The sequence below is a fragment of the Coturnix japonica genome, chromosome 5 (genome assembly GCF_001577835.2).
Source record: "Coturnix japonica isolate 7356 chromosome 5, Coturnix japonica 2.1, whole genome shotgun sequence".
In the NCBI taxonomy this organism is placed as follows: Eukaryota; Metazoa; Chordata; class Aves; order Galliformes; family Phasianidae; genus Coturnix; species Coturnix japonica.
In genome coordinates this window covers 24462749-24476988 of record NC_029520.1, presented here as the reverse complement: position 1 = coordinate 24476988, position 14240 = coordinate 24462749, and the positions used below count along the sequence as shown (strand labels likewise).

Here is a 14240-nt window from a genome sequence, read left to right as displayed (position 1 = left end):
TGTTCTTGCATCTTCCAGCAGGTGATAAATATTTACTGCATTGTCTCCTTGCTGCTGAAGGATAGCTGGCTTGTGTGTCTCTTGAGTAGTTTGTTATACTGAAGATGACGTGGAATTCATGGACTTCGTTGTTGACTAGTTTGCTCCGCTTCCCATTACAGCCAAGTGATATTTTCTAAATAGGTGTGCTATTCTGTAAAGTAAACAGGCCTGCACAGAGAGGTTATTCTATGCTAAGGGCAGCTTCCAGTGCTTGAGCTAACACAGTTCCTGTAGTTGCTTTTTCCTGATCTATAAGGAAGATGCTAGCTTACGTTTTTCATTTGTCCAGTGTTGTTTCAGGCTTCATTTTTCATTTAGCTTTGTTGCCAGGAAAAAAGAAGACTTCTCGAACTAAAATGAAATAGATCATAGCACCATAGGGAAATCTTTTGTTTCCTGATTTTTCAAGTGCCTGATGATTAACAGGAAGTTAACTCAAAAACTAGTGTAGTTCATTTTGGCAGATCTAATTTGCCTGTTAGATTCTTCAAATGTATTCAGTGATGACTGTGCCGTTCAGTGCAGAAAGCATACCTAAGATACAGCATCACAGGTGACAGGGCTATTGTAATAGGCATCTTCCTTCCGCTTTGTAATGGAACTGTTTGCTAAATCTTCTAAGTTACGCCTTATAAACATTACAAAAACATTAATGATTGTAGTAGCCAAATTGATCTCTGAATTTATTTTTTTTATTTGATAAAATGCAAAGGAAAATAGCCTGACTCTCAGTGTTACCTCCAGGTGAACCCTTGTACAGGAGAAAGCTTGTGATGGATAATGGAAACAGTGATCCTGAACAAGAGCTGATAGCAGATCCTTGTGACTTGCTTTCACAGAGCCAATGTTAGAAATAGGATATCGGTTTTGAAAGAGCAGGCAATACTTATTCTCTTTATAAAACTGCAATTCATCATTGGCTGAATTAATCTCAGTAACTTCCTAAAGAGTTCTGCTCTGATTTTGATAAAACCTGTGAGTTTGTGAGGTATTTGTTAGGTGTGGTATGTATTTTTTGTGTGTGTTTTTTGTCACCTTTAGAGTTGAGGGGATGTATTTTCTTTAATCAGCAAAGACTTTGTGAAACAGTTTACTGCCTGCAGGAGGTGGGACAGCAAACAGACCTGGGAGAATATGTATAAACCTTGAGACACATTGAGAAAGAGAAGAGGTTGTGGGCTAGTTGTATTTCTTGTCCTTTATTATCTACTGCTGCTTACAGTTTTGTTTAAAAAAAACATAACAGCTGTCAGATTTGCCTGGATGTTGATTTATTTTATGTGTTTTTAAAAAGCATTTGAAAAACAAACCAAAAATTGTAAATATTATTGTAAAATATTCATATAAATATGTGCTTCAACAGATTTGGCAACTGATCGGAAGCTTTTTCGTCTGGTGTCGAATGACTCGTTTGTCTCCATCCAGCCTTCACTATCCTCTGGACAAGATTTGCCACGAGACAACAGTGATAAAGTGTGCCTCTCGAACAATCAGCTTGTGGACCAGTCTAAAGCTAGTGCGTGTGACACAGAAGTAGCTTCACTTATAACTCTGCATTCTCACTCCTATAGAAAGGATCACAGACCGCGAGGTGTACCAAGGACTTCTAGCTCTGCTGTTGCTTTTCCAGATGCTTCGCTGAATGACTTCCCTCTTTATCAACAAAGACGAGGACTAGATACTGTCAGTGAGTTAGAAGCTTCTAAGCCCCCTTCTGCATCCAGAGAGTCCTTGGCTGAGAACTCTTGCATTTCAGGAGTTTTTCAGCTGGATGACATTCTGAAAAGCAGCAGCCCTCAACCACTGGCTAAGAGTGGGAAGAGCAAATCCCTGAAAGCAGACAAAAGTGTGGACAGTCTGAGAAGCCTGAGTACTAGAAGCAGCGGTTCAACAGAAAGCTACTGCAGTGGGACTGATCGTGACACTAACAGTACCATCAGTAGCTATAAAAGTGAACATACTAGCTCTACGCATATAGAAAGCGTGCTGTCAGAGCACGAGGAGGAGTCTCCCAGAGAAGAGAAAAAGGATGGTAAGAAAAAAGACTGTGGTGTTGACTCAGAGGATGACAGTAGTTCTACTACTGACAAAAGGACTAGTAGTGAAAGGACTGCTGTGGAAGTGAGCTCTATTAGTGGTGTTCAAGAGGTAAAGGGTTCTAATGCATCCAATGAGATGCTTGGTCAGAAGGGTCTTAGTGCCTCTGCTTCAGAAGAGGCCAATAAGAACCCACATGCCAATGAACTGACTACACAAGCTGACAGGCCACCTGGGAAGGCTGCTGAACAAAGAGATGAGCAGAGTGAGAAACTAGTTTTGTTAGTAGACTCAAGAGCTTCTAAAGAAACTAGTGGAAAACAAAAAGAAGGAGATGTTCGACCCAAATCTTCTAGTTTAATACATCGAACAGCCTCTACCCACAAGTCCAGCCGGAGACGGACAGGAAAAAAGCGGGCTAGTAGTTTTGATTCAAGTCGGCACAGGGAATATGTTTCCTTCCGAAGTGTATCTGGTACTAAACCCCACAGTGCTGTGTTTTGTCACGATGAGGACTCCAGTGATCAAAGTGACTTAAGCAGGACGTCAAGTATGCAGTCAGCTCATCAGTTCAGCAGTGATAGCTCTTCCAGCACCACATCCCATTCATGCCAGTCTCCTGATGGAAAGTACAGTGCTCTAAAGACCAAATATGTTTCTAAAGATCGTGGGGGCACAGACTCTGAAAATATTCATAAAGCCCACGTGAGCTCTGAAGGAATTAGCAAAAAACGATCTACACGTCGGACTTCTAGCACAAACAGTGCCAAGAATCGTGCCAGAGTACTAAGCCTGGACAGTGGTACTGTAGCTTGCTTAAATGATCCAAATAGTTTAATGACACCAGGTAACATAAAACAGTTAACCACTTCAAAATCTGATTTGGAAGCCAAAGAGGGAGAGGTGCTAGATGAGCTATCTCTGCTGGGAAGGGCTTCACATTTAGAGTCAGTCACTCGTTCTAGGAATAGCTTACCAAGCCAGGCTACGTTTCCTGAAGGGGAAGAGCAAGAATCAGCAAGTGGAGGTAAGTAAATGACCTGCCAGAAGTATCCTTGCCACACTCTGTTAATGAATTGAGGTATACTTAAGTGTCTTCCTGTATATGTTCTTGCCCAGTGAAACACTTTCAAAGCATTTCAATCATCCTCTCATGGAAGATCTGCAAAAATGAAAGCTGAATTCATACAGATGTTATGAAATACTTAGGTAGCCGTGTCTACTGATTTGTTACTGGCAGTCTTTGTTAAGCTCGGGCTGTGTCTTACAGTGTGATCAAATCAGACCTACTGTTGTATTAGTTGAAATCTTCAATTTGTGTACTATTTTAAGAGTTAACAATAGAATTGGGGCTGTTTGTGGTTAAAAGATTGTGCAGGTTAAAAAAAGAACGTAACACTGGATTGATTGAAGTGACTGTTGCCTCTTAAATGAACTCAATCAGGTGAATGAACTCAGTAAGTGTGATGTTAAAAAGTCCTTGCAGTGCTATCTTCGACTGTGCTTTCTCATGATGATCTGACTACTAAACTGACTTCTTCTAGAGATTTGTTTTTGCTTAGCTTTACCATTGTTCAAGTTGGCTGTGCAGTGTTGTTTCCTTATGGATTCTTTGTTTTGTCCTCATTGTGAGAACGTGCTTACCTTCCTGTGCTAGAGAGAGGAGTGTAGTTTCCTCTTTCTGTAACTATTGCTTTGTTTGCTGTAATGCAAGACTGAGGTTACGTGCATATTAATATAGATTAATGAGGGCATTTTTTCATTTTCTGGAGCTCTTGCTAGTTTTTGTTTACCACTTGTCTTAGTGTTTCAGTCTTCCTTTTTTATTCAGCTGGATTGACTGCCTTAACTGAAGGGCTCTTAGTATTGTGGAAGATAAGTGGATTTAAACTATTTTTGCAGGGTATTATAGGTTTACTAACTACTTCGTTCTCTGACATTTGCTTGTTGAGGGGGAAATACCTACCAAAACACCTGGATCTTGTTAACTAAGGTCTCAAATGTTTCATAAGTTGTCTTTACGTAAAGACAGGAATATCTGTAAGAAATTGTAGCAGACAGTCTGAATAGTAAGGATAGTAAAAGCATGGTGACTCTTGCATTTTAAAAGAGACTCAAGTTACTGGGAGGTGAAATATGACCAATGAATGGTTCTTCTCTTAACACTGGCTTAAGAGCAAACTCTACTCAATGGAATTACTTTATGGAAAAACGCATTTGTGACTACTGATCAAATTGGACTGGTTTACAGTTAGCTCACAGCTATTTAGATGCTTTCATTAAAAATGATAATAATAAAAGGTAGAGTGGAAACTTAATGACACTTTATGTGTGAGTACTTTGTTATTCCTAGTCAGAGAGTTTTGTGGTAGTATTTAATGGGAAGTTCCATTTACTAGTTTAGTGCTAAGTCCAGGTTAAACAGTTAATGCATTTTCATATTACACTTCATTAAAGTGATAGCACTTAGTCATTTGTCTAATAAAAGGCCTGCTTTATGTATCTGTGGTCCTGAATGTATGCTCTCATCAGCACACAATTTCATTTTGATTTATTACATTTTAAAACCGTTCAGGTTCTTTACTGACATGCTGAGGATTCATGTACCTTATTTTATAGAATGTAGGAAACTTCATTCAGTCATCAGTAAAAGATGAAAGAATCAGCACAGCATTGATTGGCATATATTGCCAAATATTTTGATTGGTCTTTTAATGAGTGAAATAGCAGGGAAGAGCAAATTGAACATGTCTGACTTCAATCTTAGAGATACAAAATGTATGGAGCAGCCTAAGCAGGGAAGTCTTGCTGTCATTTACATCAGTATATTCAGATTCCTCTTTGAACTTTGTTGAGATAATGGTTATTATGAAGTTGCTGGTATTTTTAGTAAATGGAGAGCACCCAACTATTACCTGTGAACTTATTGGCTGTTTTTGAGAACTGATCTGGGTTCAGGCTCTCCAGACTGATGATGACATCAAATTCTTAGTAACACGTACCCTATCTTCCCCATCCCGGGAAACTTTTCCTTTATAAGAAATGAATGTGCTTGTTTGTTTGTTAGTTACTGGAGGGGGCAGAGTTTTGTATGTGTTCTTTTCTGAAAGCAGAACTACAGCATTTCCTTTTATTTTGCATTACTTAGGATTTAAGCAGTAGCGTCTATCAAGACAGCAGTGACTTTAAATTTACCTGCTCCTGGGCTATTTGAATAATTCCTTCCTATTGTCCTTTGGTTCTGCGGGTTTGTATGGAAACCTTTTTTTTTTTGTTAGTTTTTGGGTTTGTTTTTTTTCTCCACATAGAGAACTTTTGAGTTCTGTGATGGCAGTATCTTAAGATCAAAGAAGAAAACAAGACTTTACTATGATTACTACTTATCAGAAAACGTAAATTTTTAGAATCAAGGTTACTTTATAGTCAGTATTTCCCACTATTGAGTTTTCTTCATCTTTTGGGACTGTTTTTAAAAATGAGTGATGTAAATAAGCATTGTGTATGTGTACACATAGAAACTATCTGAGAAAACTAAGATGTTATTTTATTTACATGAATTGTGGAATAAGCCTGGTTCGCGTTTGCTAAGATCAGAGGATGCTGATTGGGTCTGGCCTGGAAGTTCTCTGGTGTCATTTCCTGCTGAAATTGTATATAATTGTATATATCATTGTATATAAATATTTTGGAGTTTTTGTGGGTAGCTTATGATAGATTCCTGAAAATCAATTGGTTCTCCTGTGTGTGCCTGTAACAGAAAGATTGATACCCTTTTCCAGTCAGCAGTTTTAAGTTCCTTATTTTCAGATAGACCTTAAGTGAAATGGTGATTAGTGACTCTGTATTCAGGTCTTCAGGGAAGTAACTGAGATGTACGTTCTTGCTTATATAAACTGCAAAAACGTGTGTTACTGATGATGGCCTTTAGTATTCTCTTACTAAGCAGGATGCTTTACAAACTTTTACTTGTGTTTCTTCAACAGATAGAAGTTAGTTTGATTTTAATCTTATTATGCCAGGAAGTGGTGAGTGACTCATTTCTTATAAGATGATTACTTGTGAATTTGAGTAAAAACTGCAGTTCATCAAAATGCAGACAAACAGAGTTTGGAAATTTTGTACTTAATTATGTTCAATGTGGTGCATGCATAACAAAAATTAAATGGAAGATGTCATACTACCATCGCTTTCTTTGTTCAGCTACTCTTGAAGCTACTTAGTGTTTGGTTAATGGTTAGATGAAGATGTAAGATGTGTAGATGTTGAAATGTTTAGAGTAATGTCTGGTGATATTCTTTGGAAATACCACCTTGATAGTCTCCTGTGCCCTGTCAAATATGTGCTATTTTAGGATTGCTCTTTGTCAAGTCTTAAAGAACCAACTTAATTCTGTATGTGGCAGAGTGGTGTTTTGTAAAACTTGTGCTGACCTGAAAAGTCAAGTGCTCTCTTGTAGCCTTTATTAACTGTAGAAGATGCACCCTTAAAGGTGCTGCTCTTTTACATCTTTCTATAATTTAACAATTTCACTTATTTACTTGTTTTAAGTACTTAAAGCTTTTGTAAATAAAATAGTGTGTAATAACACTTTTCTTTCTGTACATTGCGTATTGTTATGAAGTAACAGCTCACCGTGTTGTTTTCTGGCCTATAATACATCACTGTAAACAGACAAAATAGGTTTTTGTGAGCTTGGATTAGAAGCTTGCATTTCATGTGGCATATGGAAACCTGTTCAGCTTCTCAAGTCTGTGTGTGTTTGTACATAGATGCTTTGTGTATCACTTTTTTTACCTACTGTGCTTATGTTGTGCAAAGTTCCAGGAATCTGAAGTGATTGCTATTCCTCGTGTGACAGAGCTGTTCGTGCTTCTGATGAGTTGCGTCACTGTAGAGTTAAGGCAATTAAGGCTGGTTCTGTTATCTGAAAATGAATCCGTGCTCCAAATGTTCAGCCAAATAGTTTTGCATGGGGAAAAAACATCAAACTCTGAAAAGTTTAGGAATGATAGACTGCAAAATGTGCACTGTGTTTCATGAATAAGAAAGCTTGCATGCACACAGGCTTTCTTATTCCTGTGTTCTGCAGGGCCCTTCTACAACTGAATCAAAATAAGCAGGTTTGCCAGTAGAAAGGGCTCTTCTGCATATAGGGTTCTCTGTTAAAAGCAAGAAATTGTTCTTCAGTCTTGTCGGTTTTTGTTTTGCTTTTGTATGTCAACTATCAGTGTAATTTTCTACTGTCGTAGATTCTGTGTGCAAGAAAGTAAAGAGCGGGTTTTACAGGGGTACCTCTGAATTTTGGCTGCTGTGTCATCTGAGTAGGCCTGAGATAGACCTGTTCAGCACTTAAAGATGAGAACAGCATGGGAAGCGATACACGTGGCTGGAACACAGCTCTGCAGTTTGTATTTCTGGAACTTGCCAGTGTAGTGGCATGTAGAATAAATCTTGCATCTACAAAAAAGCTCATCAATAACTACTGCAGCAAAGAGCTATTTTTGGGTATCTTGTGTGGAACTTTGTCCTACTTGTTTTGTCCGCTCTTTGGTATTTATGGATAACACAAGGACTTCTGTTAGAAGGCTTATGACCACAATATCAGTGAGCTTTCCTGGTATTTCATTCATCCAGAGGGATGAAGGCAAGAACAACAACAAAAAACCCACAAGTTTTGTCTGACTCGTAGCAGTGGCTGCTGAGACCCAGGGTTGTGTACAGTTGCCAAAAGTCCTCATTACTGCTAGTGTAAAGGTCTTCCTGCTAACCTGATGGAAACATACACCTTTAGTGCATTATGCCCAAAATATTAAGTATTTCGTGTAAGGTTATGTGGGGATGCCTGAGTGAAATCCATGATACTTGTTGGAAAAATACATTTTTTCAGCATTATAGCGTATACTAAAAGTAAAATTAATAAATAAACAAAGTGGCTTTTTTGTTTGCTTCACTCAGAAAATAGGACTCTAGTTAAATTCTTTCTAGCCTCCCAGAGCAGTAGCAGTGGTTCCTCCAAAATGCTTTGCATTGCTGTGGGACTGAGGTTTCTTAAATGTCATTGGTTGGTGGTGTTTGCGCAGCTACTTCTCACAATAATATTTTTTTACTTGATTTGGAAAGAATTGCTGGATCTTGTTGACAACTGGTGTGTGCTGATGAATTTCCTGAATGTTCATCTCCAGCAGAAATCACATGGGAACTTCTGGTACTTAATGTAAATCAAACTCTGTCTACAGTTAAGTTAGTAGGCCACTTTTTGTAGATATATCTGGATTTATTGTTACACAGATGGCCAAAAACAGTTCTGAGAGCTCTCTGTACTGTAATGGAAGTGCTACATGCTTTTGCCAAATGCAGCAATGCGATGTAACTCAATATTATAGTTAATAATAGCCCATTGAGAGCAAGCATGATCTTCTGTAACTGGTGTAATATTGAATGCCACTTGTACTGAAGAGGCTATGTCTTCTAAAGCCTTTAAGTATCTATTCCTAAAGATGTATAAATACAAATTTGAAGAATAAAAGGTTTCATTAAGAGTAATGTAGGATATGAACATTGTCTACTATGTGAGTGTACTACTACTTATTAATAATACCCAATTATAGGGTTATATCCCCCTCTTCTGTATAGAGGCAGAGAATCAGATTAGTAGATTGCTTTAGGTCTTCTGTCCCTAATCTATCACAACAGTACAGTCAAGGAGGTTGTGTAATGCCTGCAGTTTTTAATAGTGGAATAACACAAGTGAGAAGAGCAGTGAAGTGGAGGAGCTGAGACTCTGAATTCAATCTTTAGTATTACAGTGGAAATTTGTCTATGTGGCTGGTTTAAAAAAAACATTTGGTTCAGAATTCAAACCAGATGGCTTCATTGTCATGGTTGTTCCCTGCTCGGCAGGGTTTGTCTTTCCAGATTATTGTGACTCCTTTGACGTAACTATATTCTTCTCATTTCAAACCTTTCTTCATACATTTCAATCACAACTCTGAAGTCTTGGGCTTTACTTTTGGATTTTCCTGGTTTGGTTTGGTTTGTTGTGGTGTTGTGTTTTGTTTTTATTTTTTGTGACTATCTTTGCTTTCCGAAAAAGCATACTGTTGTTTTTTGTTTTTCTCTGCCCTGTTTTTCAGCAAAGCTTAATACGAGATATTCCTCTGCTTTAAGTTTCTCCTTTGCTGCCCACTTATAGCTTCCCTCAGAAATTGGCATTAGGTATATCTTGTAATTTTCCACTTTTGTTTATAGTACTATAAGCTAATGCATTGCTTTTTCAACTGAAAGATTGAAGAAATGCTTTCAGTGTCTAAGGGAGTCTATAAAGAGGAAAGGGATCTGTTGCAAATAGGGCAAGGAAAAATGTTTTCAAACTGTAAGAGATTCAAGTTGGATATAAAGAAGTTGTTTTTTATGATAATGGTGGTGAAGCACTGCCCTGTCCATGAACACACTCAAGGTCAGGCTGGAGGGGCTCTGAGCACCCCGATCTTGCTGTATGTACCCCTGTTCATTGCGGGGGAGTTGAGCTAGATGGCCTTTAATGGGTCCCTTTCCATCTCAAGTAATTCTCAGATACTTGGAATTTTTGGTCTAATAATGGTGTGTAATTCACAGTGACTAATAATTGTATATTGGAGGTATGGACCGAACTAATTCCTTCCTTCTTCTTAGGTTTTTAAAATAGTGATAAGGTACATGAGAATAACCTTTACAGGAGTCACAACTGTGTAAAAAAAGCCATAAAGTAATGAACTGTTGTGTGGGATACCAAGCTATTATTGCTGCTGACTGTCACAGACTGTTGAATTCTATGGTTTTCCATATCAGTCCTTTATCTCACATCTGTGTCATGTCTTCCCGGGAATCTTCTTACATGGAAAGAAATTGTCTGTATGTCAGAATTCCTCTTTAGCATTTTAGCTTAGCCAAAATGAAGTAGACCTTGTTAATGTAGTAAAGCTTGAAAATTCTAATTTATTTTTCTTCTTTCCAGTCTCGTGCTTCATGATTTTCAGTCTTAAAGCTTAGTTTAGAAGTTGTGATAGATAAACACAGGATGATGTAAATGTCTTTTTTGGTTTGTATTCATAAATGTTCTTCTGTAAGAGAAAACGTTAATCTTTTGTGAAAGCTAATTGTATTGTACGTTGAAGTGAAAAGCAGGCATAAGGACTTGCCTTTACTTTTTCAAAGTGAGGAATTAAAAATTTCCATGCAAACTGTTTTATGTGCAGTAAAAAGAGAAATTCCAGGAAGTCACAGCCCTCAGAGGATAATCCAGGCTGTGCTCTGGTATTCCAAGTGTGACACCATTGTAAGCTGCCATTGTAGAGTTTTCTTTAGAATACATTTGAGCTTTTTATTGGGAAAGTATCATTCCAAATGCATAATCATGAAGCAATGTCCTTATGACTTAATAAATGATGGTTTGGCCTTCCTCCAATAAGCATGGAAATGAAAGAATGAAAGGAAAATAGTAGTTTTGATGAATCTGTGTGCAGATACACAGTTGCTAACAAGTCAAAACATTTTTCTCTTTGAAATTAGAGAGATCTTATTTGGGAGTAAGTTTAGAAGAGTTTAATTTGTTATGGAGTTGTCTGTAGACTTTCCCCTCTTATTTTGTGCATCTCTGGGAAGCAGGCTTACATTTCTAATGTGTACTTTGAACCTCAGATCTGGTTTGTTTCTGTTTCCTGATCTTGAGAGTGGTTAGTGTTAGAGGCTCAAATGCGCATGGTGCCATGATGAAGAAATTCAAGTGTAAGTTTCTTGTCTTTAGTGAAATGTGGTGTTCCAACAAAAAGATTAGAAAAAGCAGGAAAATAAAAGCTTGAGAAACAAACGTTTTATAAAGTGGAAGGCTTGTCATAACTGATTAAAAAACAAAACCACAAACAACCGCACACAAAACTGAAGACACAGAGTCTGTTATCTCTCTCTGCTGGATCTGAATTTTCTACATCTATGTATAAATTGAATCTTATTTTCTTGGAATCTGGGGTAAGTGACTGTAAGCCACAGCACTGGAAGTGTGAGTTGTAGACTAGAGATGTGTTTAGAAAAACCACTGTCCTACTGAGGTATTTTGTTTAGTTTTTTATATAAGCATCAAAACATATTACTTTGTAAATATTGCAGGAAGCTTGCTTATATTAAAACATAGCTGATTTCCCCCTGGTTAAAATAGGTCTTATAGCATGGTAGTGGCTATTGGAGGAGATTAATCCTGCTACCTGCAAACTGCTTGGTTAACTTAGTTTGGTTCTATACACTTCAAACAAACAAGAATCCTTTCTGCATAACTGACTTTTTTGCAATTTTTAAGTCATGGTTTCAACATGTAACTTGAGGTGTTGTGTAATGTTCGGAGACTCGCAACAGCTCCTTGGCTGAGAAGCTCTGCCATCTTTTCAAAGCAAGTAATAGACTTAGTGATCTGGAATGGCACAAGCTACATTCAGGAGGAGCATATGTGTACTGACCAGGACTTCTAAAATAAATCCAAAATCCCTTGGCAGATTATGTAGAAAGCTACACCAAAACCTACTTATCTTAAAGCTTAATGAAATGATAGAAAAGCTAGTGAATGTCAGAGTTATTTGCCTGTGCATGTTTAAACTACAGCTCAAAGCAGATAGAAGTTTAGATTGTGGATGTTTTTTGTTTTTGCAGGGCTGTGTTTGGTTTTAAATCTTTCATTTATATTTAATTCTTTTCTTCCCTCGTTTCTCCCTGCCCCCAAGAGATTGCCTCTGTCAGTTCAGGAAGTAAACTTGCTTCACTGGTAGATCTGAGCTGCGTAGGAAGGACCTCTAGTGTTTCTATAAGCTAGGTTCGAATTGCTGCAGGTGATGTGTTTACTGAGGAAAGGAGATCAAAATAAAACCAGAAGTGTTAAGTGTGCTGCCTTGAACAATTGCAGTTGAATGCTTTTGCTAATTAACTGCGAGTGATAATTAAAATGTAAATAGAGGCCGTTGCTATCTTAATGGCAGCGAAGGTGTTTACATATCAGTTAAGATCAGTTGCTGTTCTTTATTCTGTGTAGCTTAACTGTGGCCTGGTTAGTAGAAATGTGTGGTGTTGCTTTCACATCTGAAGTCAGTAGAACTATATTTTGAGTGGATGTATGAGTTGTGTATGCGATGTGTGCACTGGAAAAGCTGAGATTTACACACTGGTGTCTGAAATCGGTGCCTGATTTTTGACCTCTTGTGCTTCAACTTAATCCACCAGAAAGAAAGGTCAGAATTCCTGCTGTCTTGTCCGGTGTTTGACTTGTCCAGTACTTAAATGTAAGAGCCAGAAAGTAATGGAAGAAATTAAACTGTGTATTAAAATAAAGCATAAAGGTTAATGATTTATGCTTTAGCTGAGTCCTTGCTGAAATATACTTAAAAGCGGTTATCACCTATTCATGCTTACAGTGAAGGACTGATTGTGCAGGTGTGGGGTTGCTCACTTTCACCACATGGTTTTCTTGAAAATATAGGAAATAATTGAATAAAGGATTTTCTCAACATTTTGGCAATAAAATGCTTGTAACTTTAAGATTGATCTTAAAGTAATTTCTTCATGTAGCTGTTAAAACGAGTTGAAGTTTCATGTACAATATTCACTTGATACTGTATGGTTTGTAAGTAAACTCATTTTAAATGCTTTCTGTACTGTTGGAGCTGTGGCAGTAGTGCATAGCAGTGGTAGGTTGCTGCTCTCTGTAGACCAGTGCTACATTCTTTTCTAGTAACTTTGGAAAACTTAATGACAGGGATGCTTTAATTTGAAGGGCTTAAGAGAATGTGGGCTGCTCTGCCTGCTGTCTTTCTGCTGCCGCTCAGTAATAAATCTTGCTCCAGCAGTGTTTTCCTTTGTTTTTGCTTGACATAATCCTTGATTTTCTCAGTCCTGTAACAGGCTTCTTGTCTACCAGGCTATAATGCATACATATATAAATATATAAAGTATATATTTTATTTTTTTTTCCCCCTTCAAGATTTTATGTTTCTCTTTGCGTTGATTTTTGTGGGAAGTTTTTTTTTTCCTTCCACTTGCCTGTGTAAGATGATTTTCTTTGTGACCTATCAGAGCCCTCTAGTGCTCCTCATTTGAATTGGTTAGGCTAAGGGTCATCTTTGGCTCCGGAGGGATACTGTGATTGTAGTCATGCTGTGAAGTCAGAAACTTAGACTGAAACTTAAGGAGCACAAATGGGTTTAGTGGAGGGAGAATTTGCAAAAGCCAAAACCAGAGGAATAACCCCCTGACTCTCTTGCATACCTATAAACTGTTTGTTTGTTTGTTTTTACAGTGCTGCTTTGTAGGTGGACCAGATTCTTTTGGAGGGGAGGTGTGGGTGGAGAGAGAAGTTGAAAAAGCAGAACCTTATTCTTATGTGCCTGCTTCTCCTGCTTTTCCAAGTGTAGTGTAACTCCTGTAAAGAGGACAACATGCATTTCTTTGTGCTTATGAGGCAAAAAAGGAATAAAAACATCACTGAATTATGATAGTGTCCCCTAAAGGGATGCGATAAAGTAAAACTCAGCTCTGCTTGTTTGGCAGAAGTGATGGAATTAAGAATTTTGTAGTGAGGGATGAGTGACAGACTTACTAGGCTGTCCTTGGGGGTTCTCTTATTATTATCTATTAAATGGGGGAAACTGAGACTAGGCTTTCTTCCCTTCCACCCTGTGTAAATGTAAGAGGTGGAATATCTGATACTTTTGATTCTTGGTTGTTTCAGTTTGGGGGAAAAATGGAGCTAGCTGTGCCTAATAGAGCCTCACACAAACATGCAGCCCTTCTATGACCTCCCCAGCTCCCTTCTGCTTTCCCTCCGTGGATCTTTACTAATAGTTCTCCTGTCTTGTAGCAATTTATTTGAACAGTCAGCGCATGAGCCACTTTTCTCGTTGCAAGTGGAATTCTTTAATTTGGGGAGGGTCAGGGGGAAGAAAGGAGTCTTAAGTTACTTTGTACGTAAAATAGGATGGGTTCTTCTTTGACCTAAAGTCTGTCTTGATGCAGCAGCACAAGCCAGCGAGGAGACTGTCACATTTCGACGTGAACGCAGCACATTTAGGCGTCAGGCAGTACGACGCCGGCACAATGCAGGGAGTAACCCTACCCCTCCTACATTGCTCATCGGATCACCCCTCAGG

General features: G+C 38.2%; 1 protein-coding gene across 11 annotated transcripts in view; it reads left to right on the top strand.

Moving 5' to 3' along the window:
• The window catches only part of PCNX1 (pecanex 1), a 79915-nt gene that overhangs the window by 22064 nt on the left and 43611 nt on the right, over positions 1-14240 (top strand). For 5 of the 11 annotated variants that reach the window (XM_015864693.2, XM_015864686.2, XM_015864684.2 and 2 more), the window contains exons 6-7: positions 1406-3106; positions 14107-14239. In XM_015864693.2, the coding sequence (XP_015720179.1) occupies positions 1406-3106; positions 14107-14239 (1834 nt within the window). The remainder of the gene's footprint in view (positions 1-1405; positions 3107-14106; position 14240) is intronic. The other 6 variants (XM_015864692.2, XM_015864689.2, XM_015864685.2 and 3 more) reach the window with 5 other exon arrangements.